This window comes from Aethalodelphis obliquidens, unplaced genomic scaffold (assembly GCF_003676395.1).
Source record: "Aethalodelphis obliquidens isolate GAN/ISIS:26980383/991018 unplaced genomic scaffold, ASM367639v1 scaffold50, whole genome shotgun sequence".
Taxonomy (NCBI): Eukaryota; Metazoa; Chordata; class Mammalia; order Artiodactyla; family Delphinidae; genus Aethalodelphis; species Aethalodelphis obliquidens.
The window spans coordinates 4,777,721-4,800,156 of NW_020837994.1; the positions used below are offsets into that span (position 1 = coordinate 4,777,721).

General features: G+C 41.8%; 2 protein-coding genes across 2 annotated transcripts in view; one reads left to right on the forward strand and one right to left on the reverse strand.

Annotated features, from left to right (window-relative positions):
* AAMDC (adipogenesis associated Mth938 domain containing) overlaps positions 1–182 on the forward strand; it is a 33,608-nt gene extending 33,426 nt beyond the window's left edge. Inside the window, exon 4 of the mRNA XM_027083499.1 lies at positions 6–182. Coding sequence (XP_026939300.1) covers positions 6–146 — 141 coding nt within the window. The 3' untranslated portion in view covers positions 147–182. The remainder of the gene's footprint in view (positions 1–5) is intronic.
* A 5,135-nt stretch (positions 183–5,317) lies between these two features.
* The window catches only part of INTS4 (integrator complex subunit 4), a 127,514-nt gene continuing 110,395 nt past the window's right edge, over positions 5,318–22,436 (reverse strand). Inside the window, exons 20-24 of the mRNA XM_027083496.1 lie at positions 17,268–17,327; positions 15,338–15,497; positions 14,969–15,112; positions 10,311–10,431; positions 5,318–6,566 (exon numbers count right to left, since the gene is read on the reverse strand). Of these exons, the coding sequence (XP_026939297.1) occupies positions 6,388–6,566; positions 10,311–10,431; positions 14,969–15,112; positions 15,338–15,497; positions 17,268–17,327 (664 nt within the window). The 3' untranslated portion in view covers positions 5,318–6,387. The remainder of the gene's footprint in view (positions 6,567–10,310; positions 10,432–14,968; positions 15,113–15,337; positions 15,498–17,267; positions 17,328–22,436) is intronic.

Below are 22,436 nucleotides of genomic sequence, written 5' to 3' on the forward strand. Positions count from 1 at the left end.
CCCAGGTACCCCCATCAACTGTGGAATACCTCAAGAAAAAAGGCATTGATGTGCGGGTCCTCCAGACAGAGAAGGCAGTGAAGGAGTATAATGCCTTGGTTACCCAAGGCATCAGGGTGGGAGGGGTCTTCCATTCCACCTGCTGATGGAGCCTTAAGAGAATAAATCACTAAGCAATGATGCCTGTGACTGTCACTCTTACCTCTGTCCACTCCAGCCCCCCCCAAGCATTTTTGAACAGCTGCCCGTGCCAGGTCCTGTGTTAGGCTTTGGGATGCATGGATGACTTAGGGAAGGTCCTTGTCCTGGGGGGTGGGGCTGAAAATCAGGGGAGGAGACAGAAGTTTACCAAAGTTTAATATTGTGGCAAATGTTAGGCCAGAAGTAAGCGAAAATAAAGGCAAAAATAAAGAAAGCCTTCTGACTTGAAGTTTGAAAGCCAAAGAAAAGTTTCAGTGCATTAAAATCACATTGCAGTTGATGCTTTGGAATGTTTAGTCATCAATTCAACCAATTTTTATTAAGTACCTTGATGCCAGGCACTGCTATAGGCTCCAGAGAAACAGCAATAAAATTTTGTGCTCATGAAGCTTATATTCTAGTGGGCAAAATAAACAAGTAAACAAATAATATAAGTAGAATGTTATGAAGAAAAATAAAGCAAGATAAGAAAAAGAGTGAGAGGGGCTATTTCAGATATGTGGTCAGGGAAAGTGTCTTTGTGCAATGACATATGAGCAGAGCCCTGAATGAACTGAGGCAACACTTCAATAACAGTAAAAGGAGCTCTGCCTTGATACTAGGGTTCTAGGCAGGCTGTTCTACTAACTAAACCTGAGCCTTGCCAGACAGTTCTCTCTGCCTCAGATTCCCTCACTATAAAATGATGGGGCTGGACTAAATGCCTTTTAGTGGTCCCTACTGGCATGGATAGCCTTTGCTCTATTAAACACCAGGTGGCCTTTGTGAAGCCTTAGAATAGACTGACAGAATTATAATAGTAATCAGCATTACCTTATTTTTCATTTTTCCCCCTCTTTAAAGAGTTATGAGTATCAGCTTTGGTGTCAGATAGCCTTGGCTTTGAACTGTGGCTTTCACGGCCACTCACCGGTTGGGCATTTAATCTCTCAGAGTTTCACTGTTCTCATTTGTCAGATAGGGATCATATTAGTACCTGGAGTTATCATAGGTGTTAAGTTGGGTAATTCATAGAAAGTCTTGGCACATTGGCATGTAGTAAGGACTCAATAAACTGAAACCATTGTATCTTTCTCCTAATGGGGCTGCTGTGTAAAGCTAACTGGTTTCATTTTATGGTTCTTAATATATCAGCTTATAATTTCACAGATTCATAGAATGTTGGAGCCCAAAGGAATTATCTACTCTATTCTCTCATTTATTCAGTACTTCTCTTTTATATTCATTTACTGAGAGTCTCTTACTAATATTCTTATGACCAATTATTGCTGGATCCTAGGGGTACAGGAATGATATAGTTCTTGCCCTCAGGAGTTATGTGAGAGAGAAACAAATACATTACTGTCTTGTGACAGTAATGATACAGTGTGCTAACATTATACTAGTTACAAGGTCCAGTGGTGGCGCAAAGGGTGGACTAACTTATCCTACCAGAATGGGAGGAAAATTAGGGAAGACATCACTAAGGACATAACACAAGTCTTAAAGAACAAGAAAAGGTTCATTTATTCACCAAACACTTGGGAACTCTTTATTTATTAGGTATGGTGTCTATCTATCATGGTCATAACTAAATAAAATTGCTCCACCCCAGCCCCTGTTGAAGCCACAGCCCAGAAAGCTGATTTTTGCTCCACATGATCCTGTTGCCTGACTGGCCCCACTGGGCATCTGACCTCAGGACAGCCAATCCGTAGACTGAACAGCAACTTAAGATGTGGCCTGGCAAGAAAAGATGAGCTAAGCCCATTGGAATGGAAAGTGATCTAATTTCTAAGCTTACCCAGCAAGAAAGTGGCAAAGGCAGGATTAGAACCCAATGCTGTGTCCTGATCTCTTTCTATCACCTTAGGAGGCCCGTGGGAGAGAGATCCTCACAGACCTGAGACTCAGCCTAGAGGTCTGAGAAGGTCTTGCTCAGTGCCCTTTCTACAACCAGCCATTTGTCAGATGACAGGATGTTTCTAGATCTCAGTTCCCTCAGCTCATAAAGCCAGACACTTATATAGCTAGGAAGGATGTTTGATAAAATTCAGACTTTCTCTGGTTGATGCAATAAAAAAAATTTTTTTGTCAAATGTAAGATGAGACAGCTCCAGTGGGTGTTGAATTAGGTGTGGGTGTAATCAATGTTCCTAAGTGAGTTGTCTCCACATTAAACAGAACTTAGTACAAACTTCTTTGAGACAGAAGTACCTGACAGTGAGGTTATTAAACTTTGTATAGAACCTGCTGACAGCCCCTACTTCTGAATCTGTTCTGCATGGTCAGTGCTGGAAATTTGCAGAGCCTGGAGAGAAGCTCTTTTTCCATGACACTATACTTAGTCCCATGTCTTAATCATTAAACCCTTTGATTCAATTTGTAAGTTGCTTGCACAGCCCTCACTCTGCCCACACTTAAATTTCTTCTAGCTTGAGCGGTTCCTAAGACGAGCAGTCTGCCAAGTGCTAGGTGTGTACTTTCTCCATAATTCCGTTTGCTGAGGTCAATCATGTCAAAGCCAAATATAAAGTCCTTTCAGAAACCTGACTCTCAGGGCTGGGTTTTGCAGGCATGTCATGGTACAGCTAACCTTGCTCTGGATTCACGGGCTCATTCCTTCTTTCCTTGCCTGGTATGTGCCGGGAGCTATGCTGGGGATACAACACAGACATTCTTAAGGTCTAGCTATTCACAGACTGGTTGGAAGAAACAGACATGTAAATATGCAGTAACAATGCAGAAGTTTCAAACTGGCACAAATCTACCTGGAGACAGGTTTTGTTTGTCTCAGAGTAATTTTAACATTTACTTTATTTAGTTACCAAAATTTTTAACGTGGTTATTTTTCACATGAAAATGCAGGTTTCTGACTTCTCTGGAAGAATCAGAAAATCTGACATCACCAGGCCCATACCTATGAACAACTGAGTGGAGCTGAATAGCAACTGTCTTCTTCTGATAGAGAATGTGCTGATTCCTCAAGTCTCTGTTATCTTCTTCCAGGTCACTTGACACCCCCCCCCTTTTTTAATTTGTACAAGGATTATTATTTTTCATAATTTTGAAAAATACATTCATGAAAATTACCTAGGATGCATTTATTAGATTGACAAAGCCACCTGACCCCTTTTTTTCCCCTGCCTACCTGCTTCAGGGGTTGGCATTTGTGAACCTGCAATAAATACCACGCTTGAAGAATGTATAGGAGGCTGTGCAACGCACCAAGCCCACAGGAGACACAGATAGGTTGCAGAATGAGGCTCAGTCCTGAAGAATGAAAAGAAAAGAACCATAGGAGACAATCTGAAGAGCACATTCCAGGGCTCAGCAAGTGCAAAGGTGTGAAGCAAGAGAGAGCATGGTAAGTATTGGGAATAACTACAGATAATCCTCTACAGCTGCAGAAGGAGAGAATGTTTGGGACACGGAGTATGAGGCTGGAGAGGACACAAGGGGCATAAAGAGCCTTCAAGGATAGGAGTTTAGACTTTATCCTGGGGCCAGAAGTGACCCACTTAAAGGGGGTTAAAGCAGGGGAATGGTGTGATCAGATCCGGGTTTTAGAAAGATTACTCTGGCAGCTGTGTGAAGAGTAGACCGAAGGGGGCAAGGCAAGATTTGAAGCAGGCAGCTCATTAGGAAGCTAATCCCGTACCTTAGGAGTGATGATGAAGGCTGCATCAGGACAGAAACACCGAGTCAAGAAGAGAATTGAAACATTTAAGGAAGCAGAATCTAAAGGACTTGATGGCTGGTTTTATATGAGGCGTAAGGATAGAGTCCAATGTGACAGTTTCTGGCTTTGACGAGGTACATGGTTGGCCACTGAAAAGGCATAACAACAGATCCCTGTCATGAAAACCATATTAGACTGAGAGGCCTGGGTTCCAGACTTGCTTCTACTAACCCAGTCTCTCTGGGCTTGGACATTCACTTATAAATGAGGGTGCCACACCGGAGCCATCTTTATGCTCCCTTCCAGGTCTTTGTCAGAAAAATCAAGATTCTCATAATTCACAGAGAATTCAGAGTAAAAGGAATTTAAAAGGTTAAGCCCAACTGCTCATATGATACTTGAATTCCTTTACAACAAACTTGTCAGGAGCTTGTTCAACCTCTGCTTGAACACATCCAGCATGGAAAGCTCCTTATCTCCTAATGCAGCCCATTCAATTCTTAAAAACTTATCCTGATACTAAGGTAAATTTTGCCCCTTCGTGTTTTTCTCCACCTTTGGTGGGAAAAGTACTATTTTGGGTTTTAAGACCTAGGGATCAAATCCCGCCCTTGCCCCTTAGGAGAAAGACATTACCTCTAAGTCTCCGTTTCCCCACCTGTAAAATGGGGAATGACCCAGAAGGATTTTTATAAAAGGAGTAGTGTTATCTGAAAAGGATTCAGCATATTCTTCCCTTGGAAGGCTTTCTATAGCTATGGCATCAAAGGCTCAGTTAGCAGCGATGAGTCTTGATGTTTTCATCTGTTCTTCAACTCAGTAATCATCATTAGGTGCTTTGTGTCAGGGCCATGGTATGGTTCAGCCTGGCTTTAAGCTTCATTTTATCTCCAAGGCAGGCAATTTTCTTTAGGGCATCTGTTGACACATGAGAGCCCGCTGATGGCACATCACTGAGATGTACTAAACAGGTGAGCACACGAGAAAAGTAAATCCCACGGAGGTGATCTTCTTCCCTTAGTCCCTCTATAGCAGTTATAACCCCCCAGAGCCAGACTTCCTGGGTTCAAATCCCAGCTCTGTCATTTACTAGTTGTGTGTCCTAGGCCAACTAGGCAGCTCCAACACTGTAGTCATCAGAGATGTAGTTCACAATATTATTTCTTATAGTGGATCCCTCTTTCTCATAATCCTGGTTTCTTTAAGTTCTCTGAACTTCAACTGCCTTGTTTATAGAATAAATGTAATAGTACCTACTTCATAGGGTAGTTTTGAGGATTAAATGAGTTAATTCATGTAAATGGCTTACAACACTGCTGGGCACACGTTAGGTATATTAAACCAAAAGTCAAACATGCTTGAATTCAAATTCCAGCTCTGCCTCTGAGTAATTGTATGCTCTTATTATTTTTATTAGCTTTCCAAGTACCAAATATGATCAAGACTGGCCACAGATTCAGATTTGCCAAGCATTATTTAATTAAACCCATTCAACAACACTTAAGGTATAATTACCTCTGTTTTACAGATGAAAAAACTGAGGCACAGAGAGAAAATTTGAAGGTTCTTTTCCATATGGTATAGCTCAGGCCTTTGGAATCATCTTGGATTTGAACGAGTAAAGGTGTTATTACAGTTTTCCTACCAGTGACTTAACCTCTTAGTCTCACTTGGCTGTTGCAAGGATAAAATGACAGGTAAAGAACATAGCACAGGCCTTCACGTGGTTCACATCTCTGGAGCCTTTACTGTTCTTAGACCCCTGCTGCACCTTCAGCTCACACGCAGCTCCAACGCTGGAGTCATCAGAGTAGTGGGAAATGACTTTGTTTCTTACACTAGGTCCCTCTTTCCCATAATCCTGGTTTCTTTTGTAAAATATGGCCCTTCTCTCATATTTTTGTTCTAAGGATAACGGCAGGCAAGATCAAGAATTTCCCTGAGGGATGAAAGTGATTCATTCTTCAGCTGTTCATTCAGTCCTTGGCCAGCTATTGCCTGAGTTAAGGAAGGAGACTCTCAGCAAGATAACGAAAGTCTAGGGCCCTTCAGGAACTGTCGGTGGTGAAAAAGTACAGCTGTGAAAGCTGCTTTGGAGTTGGCCCTGGCAAACAGACTATTGCTTTAAGAAATAAGATTACGGCTCCAATAACTGGTTCTTTGGAAGGGGCTAGAAAATTGGATCTTTTTGTTTCACACCCGAAGAATGTAGGCCTGCGGTATAAATGTTGAACCTATAGCCACATAGATTTCTTTAAGGACCAGGAACTACAACAGCTTGGTGTCTCAACTTTACTGGGGGCAAGGCTAGGGAGGTAGGGGGTGGGGGATGGGATAGACTTGAAGGTTTTTGTTTTCTTAATGCAAAATAATTTATCCAATGTTTGATACCAGATAAGACTATAAGGGTCACATGTTCTTCCTTATGCCTATATACCACGTCCAGGTGAAATGCTCCAGGCTTCTGGCTCACTCTGACCCCAAGAAGGGCCTTCTAGGCCACGGCTGTAAAGACTACTTGTGACTCAGCGCCTTGCGGGTTTGGGCATTATGTAAACTTTTACAGACTTGCTGAAGGGGATGGTGCCCTCGATGCCGGTTTCCACCTGGGATGACATCTCACCACCCTCAATCCAGGGGGATTTTGGAATGCGTGAACTGGAGTTGTAGGCCAGCAGCAGTCTCACTTCCACCTGGCACGGTTCTAGAAAAAAAAAAGACAAAAATCCTCTGATGGGGCAACGCCTAGGAATTGGGATGAAATGTCAAGTAAAAGCAACATCAAAGATAGAAGCAGTAGGGTTTCAAGAACATTTCTTCATCTGTCTGCGTCCCTCCTTTCCCCCATCAGCATACAAAAACACTTTTCCAGCCTGAATATTGTGAGGCTGTTCCTAAGCCTGCACATGTACTGCTGCTTCTCTGCCACTGCTACCTCCTCCTCCGGTCTCTTGGGCTCCCCGCAGCTCAGAGCCATGCTGCTGAGATGTTCAGAGAGCAAGCTAAAAAGGCCTCTTCCACAGAGGCCTTCCAGCCTCAAGACAGAGGGTCACAAAGTACATGCATGTGGCCAATTCTTGTACCCAGATAATCGTGCCTTTCTCCACAGCTGATCTCAGGCCTGAGGGCTACATGCACAGTGGACTCTACTGCATTAGCGGAGAGGAAGCCTTTCATTAAGGAAATAGTTCGGACAGAAAACTCTCACTACTGAACAGGAATATATTTCAGGGACCTAAAATCACGTCACTGAACCTTCCGTTCTTTCATGACATGACATTACAATACTGATCTGGTGTCTTCATGTGGCAGGCCCCAGCAAAAATAAATAAGACCTCCCTCAAATTGCTGTTTGGCTGAGGAGGCAGAGACAGTTGCACTGGAGCACAGTGCACACTCGAGTCCGTAAGAAGTACTGAGGAGGGAGCTCAGGAATGCTTTGGAATGGAACACCTGCTCTGTGCCAAGCACATAACTCCAAGAGTTCTTACCCTGCCACACCATGAAAGAAAGACTGTCACAATCCCAAAAAAGTCCCAAGACTCTGAGAGGTTCTAAGTGACTACCCAAATCCACACCAGTGACAGAATTTGAGCTTAGTTCATAAATTGAAGCAACTAATCTTTCTATTCACCATGTGGCTTCCACAAAGAAGGGGGAGAGGATTTCAGAAAAACCTAAGGGCAAGTGCAGAGGCCAAGAACACCGCTAGCTTGGGTGTCCGCCTTGATTTTGTGTGACTGGGTAATCTCATGAAAGGTGTAAGTATTAAAGATGAGCCCAAGGCTAAGAGGTTTACAGGGCAGGCATGAGGGCTGGATGGATCTAAATGAACAAGGGCAAAGGTCCCAGGACTTCTCAATGCCTCCCCAGATGTGTTCCTGGCTACTTCCAGACTTCTCCCTAGGGATCAGAATACAGACTAGATTGCTGTCCTCCAGGAAGGGAAAGGCTGGCAGGCAACCAGAGCAACCGAGCCAACCCCAGAGAGCAACCAACCTCAGCATCACCTTTCCACGTGGGGCCTTTTACCAGCCTGGAGTGTATCTGTAATGAAACTAGCACTGCTTTCTGGTACTAGGCTCCAGTATCAGCTCTCCCACTACGCTCTCCTTTCTTGTCCTGGATGGCTATTGCCAACCCCTAAACCACAATCTAGCCCAGGCTCTCATAGTACTTTCAGGAGCCAAATACTGGTAAGGTCAGAGGACTAAACCCAGGTCAGAGGACTAAACTCCATCTGGTCATTATGCCTTTTCTCACCAGCACGTGGGAAGAGTGGCAATTCAAGCCACTGCCAGCAGCGGAAGGGAGCAGGGAGAAGAAACAAGAGGGAAAAGACAGTGGGAAAAAGACAAAAGATCATCTGGGACAAATCATGCAACCTATTTATCATGCTTGGAAGAATATGTCTTTATGAGGTATATATTATTACTCCAATCTTAAAGGAAAATGAGATAGAGAGGTTAAATAACTTTCTCAGGATCACACAGCAAGTAAGGCAGAATTTGGAAACTCGTCTATGCGACTCAAACCTTGTGACCTGGCAGCATTCTGTCTCCCAAAGGAGAGGCCCTTGGTAGGGAGCTGAGGGACTAGATGGAGGACTCCTTACCAATACCAGGCACCATCTCCTGGATTAGGAGAAAGAGGTGCTGGCACCTTCAGAATGAGAACACATTTTCACTTTAGTGTCCCAGGTCAGATGGGAGGATGGTACAGTGAAAGAAACAAGGGATTTAGGAGTTAGGAAATCTGTGTGCCAGCCTCAGTGCCATTACTATTCAGCTACATGGGCCTTCACTTATGCGTCTACAAAATTAAGAGCAGAATACTAATACCCACCACAAAGTTGTCTAAGAATTAAATGAATTTTAATTGCAAATTTAAAATCCTATATTCAGTTTTCATTATTTGTTGAGCACCTACTCCACGTCAGGCACTAGGGACACAGAGGTTAAAGATGACGAGCAAGTCCCCTGTTCTCAAGGAGCCTACATTCTGATTGGAGAGAAAGTCAATAAACAAATGAGAAAACATCTGACACTAGTAAGTGCTGAGCCGAGAATTAAAATAGATATTTGTAATTGTGACTAGGTAGCAACCTCTCAGAGGAGGTGATCCTGGATGAATTACAACTCTTCAGGCTCAGGACAGCCCGAATTGTAGGCCTGGTTCAGGCAATGACCTGCTGTGTGACCAGGGGCAAGTCAATATGCCCCTCAAAACCTACCTTTCAAGCTCTTCTGAGCTCTAACATGTTGTTTTGCTTCCCTCAGTCTTAACCCTGTAAAACAACGCTGTCCCACAGCATTTCTTTCCCCATATCTAGGATCCCTTCACCACAAGAGATTAAAATAAGGAACTCTACGTTTCTGTGGACTTGCACTGTGGCAAACAGTGCAGAACACTCCAGGCAGCAAGGATATGGATTGAGGGACACTCAGGGAGGCAGATTCTCTGTACAAGCATTGCTGGATCTGCTCCCTCAATTTTGCCAGGCCCACTGGACCCCCGAAGGGGCTGCCCTGACACTCAACAGCACCACTTCCTCTTTGTGAAAACTTTATAAAGTCATCTATACCTGCCTAACACCCTTGACAGAGGAAAACCATTAATAATGGCAATAAACAGTTACTCATGTATTCAAAAATACAGTGAAATAAAATTCCAGAAGGCGTCCACCTATTTCTAAAATAAACCAGATTTGGTGGTATTGAACACCTTCTCCAGTAACAACCATGCTTCTGAATCACCTTCAACGACTTAGGCAACACCACCGAGGCCAATTCTCTCCCACAGTTTAGGTTCTGCAGACTGAGTCTTTTTCAGTTTCCAAAGCAGCCTTACAGGCTTTGGAAGCGTAATGTCATTGCACTTGTATTCTCTCGTTTTATTCTTTACAAATGAAAGAAAAATACTTATGTAACCTCCATGTGTTTTCTCAAATTATCAAGGTTCTTCTCAGTTGCTGTATGGGAGGGTAAAATAGGAATAGATCACCTTACTTTGCATTATCGCACAAACCAGCCCATGTGGGAAGGGAAGGCAAGAACAGTTGTCATTTTACTTGTTCTGGGGGAATGAACTGTATTGTTCATATACAAAAAAGAGTGATTTTAAATTTCTGGTAAGAAATATAAAACTTTAATTTCCAGACAGAATAGTCCTCAGAATTAAGTAGTAAAGAACCGTTATCTTAATTTGAAAGGTGAGGAAACAGATTCAGAAGGGAGAGTAGCTTGCCCAAGTGTACACAGCAAGTCAGTGGCAGTGTTAGGATAAGAAAATAGTCTCCGGGTGTCCAGCCCACAGTTCTTTCAATGAGACTCCATTCTACTGCTTTCAGGCTCCTTAAGAAATCAAGTTCAACCCTCAGCAGGCCTGGTTCAATCACGTATTTTTCAAACTACAAAAAAAAGAAAGCCTTGGCCCACTGACTCCTTACCTGTCCAGGCAGTGTGGGAGAGGTACACCTGAGTGATAAGCCGGTGCCGCCCTGGGCCGGGATTCCGAAAGTCTGCCGGCTTAGGGTGGATCATCTGAGCTTGGCCATCTGGATATGAGACCTAAGAGGTGACAGAAATGAGAAAAAGAGGCAGAAGAGCCATGGGCTTTTAACAGAATTGCTGGTGACATCTGTTGTGAACCCCAAAACAGGAGGAAAAGAAGACACTACCCTTCATACAAAACTGCTCCTGGAGGGGAGGACAACACTGTCGAAATCTCTCTACCCCCTCCCCAGTACAAAGCAGTATGTGATAAATGTTTCCTGAATTCATGGTGAATGAGGGACAGGAATAAAGTGCCTCTGTTAAGTACATGGATAGGTTAAAATATTAATCCTGATGTGAAAAGCCTTCTCAGACACCCCCATCAGGATGACTCTCCTTCCTCTGGCTCCAAATCATATCATGGCCCAGGATCCATCACCAACTACCAAGGATTAAGAATAATTCTGTAACTCTCCACTAGATCATAAGCAGCTAGGAAGCTGTTTATCTGTCGCTTTCTACAGAGACAGTGCTCAGTGCTCAAATCACTGGCCAGTTCCTCACATCTTACAAGCTGCCAAAGAGCTCTCCTCCACACCCAGGGGGACCTCACAGCTATCTGTGTAGAGGGCCTATTATTGTAAACTGCACAGTGTACAAACGAGCTAAATGAACAAATGAAGCATATCCTACAAACACGTAGGTCCTGGGCTATGGGAACACACTGACGGGTAAAGTAGGGACCACACAGGTCTTTCAACTTTGAAACTCTGGGGAGGCATGTCTCAGCCCACCTGCCCCGTACTCTCATCTGTCCGGAAGTGTTGGGGCATGGTAGCTGAACTGGACAATGCTTTCCTACTGTCAGAGCTGTCCCATGACTAAGCAGCGAGTTCCCCATCTCCCAGCCTGCAGAGGTACCCGAACAGTCTGGCCATGCATGTAGTAGAGCTGCTCGGAAGGTGATCTTTCAGTAGAGTGTAGCAGGTGATCCTTAAATAATCTATACCTGCAATCTCATTTATGCTCAATTGGTCAGCGAACTTTTTCCAGGGACAATGTGAAACAGGGGTTCTCAACCCGGGCTGCACATTAGAATCACCTATGAGCTCTTAAATAAAAAATACTGGTAGTCATGGGCCCTACTCTCAGGATTCTGATTTAACTGGTGTAGGCTGAGGCCCCGTGCATCAGTAGTTTTTAACACTTTCTGTATAATTCTAAAGTGCAGCTAGGGTGGAGAACCACTAACTTTGGGGCTGAGAAATAAAACATTGCCCACCACATCAGTAAACAAAGGATTTTGGGCCATCAGCAACCGCAGCCGCCCTCCAGCAGTGAGCCCTGAGGGAACTGAGGAAGGAAACAAGGAATGACCGCAGTCATTAGACTGCAGCCACCCCAAATGGTGCAGCTTGAGGAAACTTGGGAAGAGGAAACACAGGATACTGGCCCCAGAGAGCTGAGGTGCATATCAAAGGAATGATTTCAATGAGTCCAGACTCTTGCATCTTCCCTTATGTAGAAAAGTGCCAAATTCCTTAACTTGCGATATCTAGTTTTCTTTTATTAACAGTAGTCTTTTGTTCCGGCTACCTGGTGGTGTTGCAAAAACTCCTATATATCCTGGTTTCCCCCTTCCTCTTCGGAACAGTTTTCTCAGCATTTATCTCAGATGCTGTCTCCCAGGCTTGCGACAATCTATACCTGCAATCTAAGAAAGTCTGCCAAAAAAAACATAACTCTCAAATTCTACGTTGTGCATTTTTTTTTCGGTAGACAGGGGAAAACAAACCAACAAACAAAAAACTGCCGTCCAATAAAACTGCAGCTCAGAGTTAGTTCTCTGTAGGTCTCATGATTTCTAATAATTCCTGCTGGGAAGCCAGAAGATTTTTTTTCCTCTACTGTCACCATAGGTAAATATTAACCGTCTTCAGGGCCTGATTCATCCTGACTCTCTTCCAGGAAGCCGACCCTGCCTGCTCCAGGCTATTTTTCTGTACTTACTGCAGGTGCTTGCATCCCTAACTTTTATTCATATTCCTTCTGCTTGGAATACCTCTATCCTTTGCTCTTAATCATCCTTTATCTCATCCATGTAACAGTATCTCCACAAAGTCTTTCTCTTCCTTAGTCACACTCTACAAATTAAGGGCTTCTCCATAGTATTCTTTATAATTTATATATATATATATATACACACACACACACACATATATGTATATATACACACATATGTATATGTGTGTGTGTGTGTGTATATATATATATATATATTTTTTTTAAGTATATTGCAGAATGTTTTTATAGTAGCCAAAACTGGAAATAACCCTGTAGGGGAGAAAAATTAATTTCCCTTCTACCCTTCTAGGTTCTTGGCTGAGACCCTGCTATAATAAAAGGCAGATAAACAGGAGAAAAACAAATAGAAGTTAATAACAAATATGTCTCCTCTATATAAGGAAGAGACTTAGGAAAACTGAGTAACTCCCTGAAACTAACCAAGCCATCACCTTAAATACCATATTCAGCTAAAAACAAAAGAAAGATGTTGAAGAGGAAGGGAGCCTGTTATGGGAGGTTATCAGGTAAAACACAATAATCAAGGGTACGAGTGTTATGCAAATTTAAGTTGGCATAGTTTTCACTGATGAATTTCTAGAGATTTAGTCTTGCTTCCCTTTCTGGTACCGAGAGGGGGATACCTTACAAATGGAGATTTCCCTTATAAATGTAAATTTCCCTCACAAAAGGGCAATTCTACTCTGTTTCCAGTCTACAGCCTCTCAAAAATCATCATCCCAAAATAATCCTTAGGCCAAAAAGGTTTATTTTGGGGTGGTGTATTATGTTCCCCTTCATTCCTGCCTTTGAAACTTCTAAGAAGCTTCACAATCCAGAAGCTAAGTCGGTAGATCGGTCCATTATCTCACTGAACCAGTCTCTTAGTCTTTCTTTCTTTTTTTTTTTTTTAATCTTTATTTTCTTTATTTATTTCGTTGGTTGGTTGGTTGGTTGTGCTGGGTCTTAGTTGCGGCTCGCGGGCTCCTTAGTTGCCGTACGTGGGCTCCTTATGTAACAGAGAAGAGCCAAATCTGGCTACATGTTGGACCTGTTTCTTTTACTTTAACCTTTGCTTTCCTGCTGGTGTTCACTAAAAGGATACTGTCTATACATAACGGCCTGCCTCGGGGAACCCTGTCCCTCTGCCTGAATGTTAAACCAAAGTGCCTTTGTTGGGGGAAGCATCCTGACCCTGTCCACCTGTGGGTGGCTGCAAGAAAGAAGAAATTAACCCATCCCCTCCCTGAGGCTAGCCATTCCAGGGGACATTTGCAAAACTTATGGCCTTTTTACTTTACTTCCTCACCTCCTCCCCCTCTCTGTTCTATAAAAGAAACTGGCATCCAAACCCAGATAAGATGGTTTTTCAGAGACACTAGTCTGCCATATTCTTGGTCTGCCGGCTTTCCGAATAAAGTCGTATTCCTTGTCTCAACACCTCATCTCCCGATTCACTGGCCTGTAGTGCAGTGAGCAGAGTGAGCTTGAACTCAGTAACACTTAGTTGTAGCAGGCGGACTCCTTGGTTGCGGCAAGCGGCTCCCTAGTTGAGGCACGTGAACTCTTAGTTGCGGCATGCATGTGGGATCTACTTCCCTGACCAGGGATCAAATGCGGGCCCCCTGCATTGGGAGCGCGGAGTCTTATCCACTGCACCACCAGGGAAGTCCCAGTCTCTTAGTCTTGAGAGTAGGTCAGGTTATTTAAAAAGTTAGGTCTCATTTCAGGAGGCAGTGTTGCAAGTGGCTCCCGAAGTTAGATCTACGTTGTGTGAGCGATCAGGATTTAATAAGAGGCCATAACATTCCTAATTCATCCTGTGCCTGTTGGAACTGATGACTGAACTTGTTTTACAACTGCCTGTCCATTTGTCTGTCTCTCACTGAAACTAAGCATCCTCAGGGCACGAATTCTGACATGCTTGCCTAGCACTTAGCATGTGCAGTAGAGTAAGCATGGATGGATGGAAGGGAGGGAGGGAGGGAGGGAGGGGGTGTAAATGGGTAGGACTCTTAGTGGGGCTTAACTACTGACTGTTAAATTGCTTAGTGCCTATACTGCATCTCTCCTGTCTCTCTAGTACATCCATCTAACTTGGAAAGAATACTCCCTAGTGACTACTTTTTCCCACCCATAAACTGTATTCACCAAGCTGACCCACCTACAACCGGAAAAGGACTTATTACAGTTTGCTTATAGCCCTGAAAATACCAAGTCTTAACTTCACATTATAAGAATAGAAGCGGCCCTGTCATTTAGTGAACCCTTACTGGGGACCAGGAACTTTATACACATCACTTCATTTCAATGTCAACTATTCCTATTTGTCAGTTGCAGAATCTAAGGTTCAGAGTTTAAAGTAACTTCCTCCAGACCATACTCAGCAGTAGAGCTGGGATTCACGCCCAGGCTCTTGTCCATAAAAACTTATCTCTTCTCTCTCCCCAGTTTCTGTCCCTCAGGTAGAGATTACAGGGGTGCTAAAGTTAAAAGTTCCAACACAAAGTCAGTTTAGAAGCTCCATGGGAACCAAAAGCTGACAGACCTGGACCTTCACAGTGCTCTGAGGATCCTGAACATGTTCCAGGGTTGCATCGACATCCAGGGCCACCACCAACCCAGAGGTAAACCGCAAAGGGTTGTCTGATTCGCCCGCTGGCTCAATAATGGTGGCTGAGGCTTTGTGGATCTGTAAGCAAGAAGAAAATATGATTCTAAAGCCAGGTCATCTCTGGGTAACAAAACATGATCCTTGCCTTTCTGTCTCCTTATCTAATGGGTGGACACATGTTAGTCAATCAGAGGAAAGGCCCTAACCCAGCTCCTCCACTGCTCAAAGAAGATCACCAAGATGAGCAGTTTTGGATGCTCTCTGGATGGATTTCGCCTGAAGGGATATGACACAGACACTGACCTGCTCTGGAAGGGGGAGGTGTAGGAAGGTACTCTGCCGCAGCATGGTATGTAGAATTTTGACCACTTCTGCAGGTTTGGATGTCATAAGTCGGGGCATGAGGTCAAGAAGTTTGTCCACAAAGCTGTCCTGCAGGTGGGGCAAATCAGCGATGAAACACCTGAAGGAACAAACAGAAGCAACTATGCATTCATTCACCACAGGCTGAGCCCCAAACTTCTGCCAAGCCCTGAGGTAGGAAAAGTGATGAACTGGAGGAGTTCATGGTTACCGAGGAAAGTCATGCACCTATGTAATTATGCTGTAGTGACATGACCATCATAATAGCCTTGCTTATTAAATACCTATATATGCCAGGCATGCTCTTAAGTGTTTTACACTATCTTATTTAATCCTCCCAGTAGTCCTGTGCATTGTTAGAATTATTATTGTCATATTACAGATTCATTAATTAATATAACAAATATGTCTTTAGGTCTTACCAAGTACTATTCTAGACACTGGGGATATTATACCGAGCAAAAGAGAAGAAAAAGCCTGTCTTAATGGAGCATCACTGATAGGAACATTGAGATTCAGAGAGGATAATGTTGTACTGAGGCTTAAAAAAAGTTAAGTAACTTACTCCCAACTCTGAATGATTCCACAGTACTCTGCTTTGTAGAAGGAGATAGTCAAAAAATATTTCACTGAGGGGTGATATCAGTATAGGGACTCAGAGGCTGAATTAAGAAAGAATGTGCAGCCCTTAACAACAGATCCTCATCTGTGGCAAATCAGAGCTGTCATCTTTCCAAAAATCTCTCCAACGCAACTGTGCAAAAACAAGACTCTCCACCTTAAAGAATCTAAAACCATGTCAAACTAGATCAGTTTGCTGTACACCAGAAACATATACAACATTGTAAACCAACTATACTTCAATTAAAAAAAAAAATCTAAAACCAAAAGTAAGGCATGGACTTCGTAGAGATTTGAAGTCAGGATCTAAAGAGTCAAGCTAGATTGTATCATTTACTAGAGAGCAGCTCCTATTGGTGAAGAGTAGTATTGCAACTCAGCCCTATAGGAAGCCATCATCACCCAAATGAAAAAAGCCTGAAAAGTGTAGAGTCATACAAACCTGTAGAGCCAGGTTTGGTAAAGTTCATGGGGGTAGAAGCAAGGAGTGAAAAAATGAAATATTAGACTTAATAAATATTAGATTTTAAAATCCTATAAATGCCTTCTTCCCACTATTGTATCGCCAGCATACCACAGGTCACAGTCAATGTCACTACCTCGACCCCCACTGTTTCACCAAGCCTTCCACTCATTGACTGCATATGTTTTAACTGATTTACTTCATAATGAATCCTGAGAAAACATATCTATGCTACAAAATAAAAGCTACCTATAGAATGATGGAACAATTTTTGTAGATTAGACAGAAATATGCAAGTTTAAGAACCATGGTGAAGAAAAAGAGACAAGTTGTGATTTTTCAACAAGAGTTTGAGTTTTCTCACATAATATTTGTCTTTTTCTGGCCCAGCTGAGTGCTGAATCAAAAACATTCCTAATGTTTTTATTATTATGCTGTATGTTTAGCTAACCTAAGAAGTTTATATACCAGTAAAGAAAATACAGTTATCTCTCAGTATCTGTGGTGGATTGGTTCCAGGACCCCTTGCAAATACCAAAATCCACGGATGCTCAAGTCCTTTATATAAAATGGAATAATACAGTCGAACCCTCCATATCCATGAATGCAGAACCCATGGATACTGAGAGCCACCTGTATACAAATTAGGCCACACTGCATGTATCATAATAGCTTGGCTACATGGGCTAAACCAAAGATTCTGGCTTGTGATTGCTCTTGTTTCCCTGTAAGTACGATCTTTACATAACCAAGATTTAATAAGCTAGAAGATGATGAAATACTTACCTCTGAAAAAAGTCCACTTCCTGTAAAAATTTTTCACACATCCCAAATAAGGGGTCAACTCTGTAGAAAAGAAAAAACAACAAAACAAACAAAAACCCATGTAATTTGCTTGTGAAATCTGAGAACTGAGGAGTAAAGACCAAAGTTCCAGAAACCTGAGCCCACAAGAAAAGACGATGAGCATATTATACTATAAAAATTATCCGTAAGAGAAACAGAGGACTCCTAATGGACCTAGGGGGAAATATTTGCCAGGATCCCAAGACCTAATTAAAACACTGCAGTGCCCATTAGGCTCAATGTACATTCAAAATCAAAGACTATCACAGGCCACACTTGGCACCAGATTCAGTAAGGATATAGGACAGAAGCACAGCTTACAGGCAGTGCAATGTCACATTCCTCCTCTGCAGGAGTCCTTGGCAGCAGCCCATTCAACCATCTACATAGTTGTCTGGGAGCTCTGACCTTGCCACTGACAGCTCAGGTTCAAGGAGATGAGATCTACATCAGGTGAATGTGGAGACCATCTTCACTTAGAAGCCTCATGCTCCATAGGTGCTAATATCTCTTGAAGTAATCCAAAGGCATACCTTCCAGGGTCCCCACAGGGATATGCTCAGTTACAAGAATCACTGCATTCAATGAAGCCCAAAGCTATGGTGTCTGCATTACGTAATTATAGTTCACTGATAGTTCCTTCTAGTGTACATGTAATTTTCTCAGAGATCATTTTTACCATAGCAGTGTCACCTAGTAATAGAGTTGATGCGATCAGCTTACCAGGGAATAGATCTGGAAACCAAAGGTCAAATTTTCATGCAGAAGGGGAAAAAGTTTTGTTACTACTTTGCACACAGACACAGACTATATGCCTTCTTCTCTATCTTGGCTTCTTTGGTCAAGTAGTACTTAGAGTATTTCATTTCTGTAAAAACTTAAATGTATACCCAGATAAGCCAGGCAACATGCCAGGCCAATATAACTTACTAATCACACAACAGATTTTTCCTTTGATCTTTGTGCATTTTATTTGTTATAATTTCTGCAGGGAATGTTCCACTCATTTTCATTAATATATTATTAATTGAAGGAGTAAAGTTCCAGTGAAGAAAAAACAAATACTCTTTCCTTATATAAAAACATGTAAGAGAATGGTATCAAGGTTCTTAATAACCGAGTCAAGTTTTTCTACTAAACCGTAAGCTCCATGAGAGTAGGGACTTTGTATCATTCATCATGTATTTCCTGACACAAGCAGCTATGCAATAAATATTTGTTGAATGGATAAATGATAAATGGCAGATGGAAATGTACTCTACAACCAACATTAATTTGAATTATTTTCCTAAAAAGCAGGTAGCACTTGAAACTTTCTTAACTCTGACAAACTACTAGAAGTGGAACTGAAATTTGCTGGTGAGGTTAACCAACCAAAGACCACCTAGGATGAGAGGGCTGGAAGGGAGAACTCCAGCTAAGCAGAGACTGAAATGAAAGCAATTTGGCCAAGTAGCACCTTTTTTGGCTTGCTCACGTACAACCAACTTGGAGAATTTCCAAGCAGTAAAATACAAAAAGATTTGGGAACTCTTCCCCAACCCCCAAGCAGAGTAGGTAGCCTCACCTACATGGTACGTACATGAAGTAGGCCTCTGGCACTAAGAACCCCCGCTTTCAATGTAAGAGTGAGGCCCACTAGGGGAAACCAAACATTGACCTGTAACTGTTGGGGAAGCCTATACCAGTTACCAATTTAAACTAGTCTAAACTTTCACTTATAAGTATTCAAAGACAATGAAAAATTATTAGATGTTATAAGGATGATAAGGAGCTGTAAAGGAGACCAAGCAGACCTCAGTGAGGTAATGTCAAGGGAAGAAAGCACAGAAAGCATTTTTTAAAATTCTAATAAACAACCTGATTAAGATTTAAGAGGAGATTTGAAAGGATATCGCATTGATAAAGTGAGAAAAACTGCTACAAAAAAGGTACACAGAAGAAAGCACACTTGGAAATAATAATAATGAAATCAACTCAACAATTGAAGAACACTAGAATGAAAAATGATGAAAACTGAAATGGTAAATTAAAAGAGTACGTTGAGGAATTTACTCAGAATATAAAGTAGAAAAAGAAACTGAAATTGTGAGAGAAAAGATAAGATATAGGGAAAATAGATCCAGAAAATACAATATCTAGTATGGCAGACTGGAGTGGATGGAAGAAGTAGTAATTAAAGAAATAATAGAGGGAAAAAATCCCTGAGATAAAACAGAGCTGAGACTTCGAAGTCCCATTAAAAGTCAGTAAGAATAATGAAAGGAAACACATAACTAGACATATCCTGATGAAATTTCTGAATTCTAAAAAGAAAAAGAAAAGTTTACAGCTTTGAACCATGAAAAATAAGCTAACTACAAAGGAAAGAGAACCAGACAGACATCAGACATCCTAACTGTAACATTAAATACTAAAAGGTAACATAGCAATATTAACAGAGTTCTGAAAGAATTCCAATTATGTATGAGAGCAAAAGAAAGGCAGTTTTAGATATGTGAAGTCTCAATGAGTATACTACTTATATACTTACTCTGAAAAACAATACTAGCGAATGTGTTCCAGTCATATAAATGGTGAATTAGAACAAGGAATTTTAAAAGGCAATTGTGATACAAAAAGAACAGTGGTGGGTAAGCTGGAGCTAAATTATTTTGATAATGTACTTATAAAGAGTAATGCTATCTTAAGAAAGAAATCTTAAAATAAGAGATACGTTAAAAACCATAATCCAATATATTGTACAGCACAGGGAATTATAGCCATTATCTTATAATAACTTTTAATGGAGTATAATCTGTAAAAATACTGAATCACTATGCTGTACACCTGAAACTAATATTGTATACCAACTATACTTCAATTTAAAAAAAGAACAATCTGAGGGCTTCCCTGGTGGCACAGTGGTTGAGAGTCCGCCTGCCGATGCAGGGGACACAGGTTCGCGCCCCAGTCCGGGAGGATCCCACATGCCGTGGAGCGGCTGGGCCCATGAGCCATGGCCGCTGGGCCTGCGCGTCCGGGGCCTGTGCTCCGCGGCGGGAGGGGCCACAGCAGTGAGAGGCCTGCGTACCACAAAAAAAAAAAAAAAAAAAAAAGAACAATCTGAAACTAAATTCTAAATTATTTAACAGCATGAAACAATCAAATAAAAATACACTAAAACTTTCATTTTGATTAGATATGGTCTTGATAGAGATGATCATAAATTCTATTTTTTAATGCTGAAAAATATAAGGTCAATCTGTTTATTAAAAATATAAGGGTAGGGATTCCCTGGTGGCACAGTGGTTAAGAATCCGCCAGCCAGTGTAGGGGACACAGGTTCGAGCCCTGGTCCGGGAAGGTCCCACATGTCGTGGAGCAACTACACCCGTGCGCCACAACTACTGAGCCTGTGCTCTAGAGCCCGTGCTCTGCAACAAAGAGAAGCCACTGCAATGAGGAGCCCGTGCACCGCAACGAAGAGTAGCCCCTGCTCGCTGCAAAAAGAAAGCCCGTGCACAGCAACAAGGACCCAACACAGCCAAAAATAAAAAAAAATTTATATATATATATGAGTAAAAATACTATTTATACAACTAAAATGAGCTAACATTTGTCAAGTGTTTACTCTTAATGTGTCAGGCAGTATTTTAAGGGCTTTACATATAATAATTCAATAATCCTTACAATAACCCTATGACAGAGAGGCAAGTACTATTATTATCCCAGTTTAACTTATGGGAAATAAACTGAGACAGAAGTTCTTAAGTAACTTGTCCAAGGTCACTAAGTTTGCAAATGGTGGGGTCAAGATCTGAATCAAATCAATGAGGCACCCCAGCCCTCTTAATCATTATGTTCTACTGCCTCTCACTTGAGGTATGCATACAAATGGAAAATATAAAATAATATAGCATGAGTAAACACCAAATATATTGGAATCTTTATACAATGACATGGAAATACGAAATATTATATTGTTGGATGAAATGAAAATATGGCAGAACAGCCAAGTATATTATGATTCGATTTACGCTAATACACGCATTTATAATCTACACTTTTAGTCATTTGTTTTACAAGGGGTAGATTACCAGAGAACAGAATGTTCACTTAATCTGCAATATTTAAACTTTTACAGTAATCATACATGAACTGAAAAAGATATTTATTTTCTTTAAATAAAAATGCGTAGGGCTTCCCTGGTGGCGCAGTGGTTGAGAGTCCGCCTGCCAATGCAGGGGACACGGGTTCGTGCCCCGGTCCAGGAAGATCCCACGTGCTGCGAAGCGGCTGCGCCCGTGAGCCATGGCTGCTGAGCCTGCGCGTCCGGAGCCTGTGCTCCGCAACGGGAGAGGCCACAACAGTGAGAGGCCTGCGTACCGCAAAAAAAAAAAAAAAAAAAAAGTGTAGATGCCAGCACAAGCACCTATCTTTTCTCAGCTGTGACTGGCACATAGCAGGAATTAAACATTTGTTTAATGAATGTATGGCTATCTCTAAGATTAAATCACTACCTGAGTTTATCAGGTCACTATCAAGATAAGCAAAGAAATAAAATAATACAATGTTCCTTTTAATGTATTTTTCACTGCTTAAACACTCATATTTATTTCTCTACACTATTTTTAGGCTGACACAACTGGTGGACTGAGCATCAAATGTGTCTCCTGTCTGATAACGAGTTTCCTAAGTACTATATTACATTAAATCCGTGGTGCCATTATTCTTAAGATGCACCTTTATTTTATGAAACACCAAGAAACAAAAACACTTCCAAACTACGGCACACCATCAAAATATCTGATTTCAGAGAAGTAAAATTTTTAAATGTGCATTTTAGAATCAATGAAATATAGCAATTCTCATTATCAGAAAGTCTAACAGCTACAATTATAATGAGCTCTTACTATGTACTAAGTACCATGCTAACTGCTTTTACATGTATTATCCCATTCATTTTTCACAGAAACCCCATGAGATAGATGCTGTCATGGTTCTCATTTTACAAACAGGAAAACAAGGCACAGAGAGGCTAAAAAAACCTGTCTGTAATCAAACAACAAGTAAGCAGGGAGTCAGGATTTGAACAAAGTAGTCTCACAGCACCATACATTCTCATAA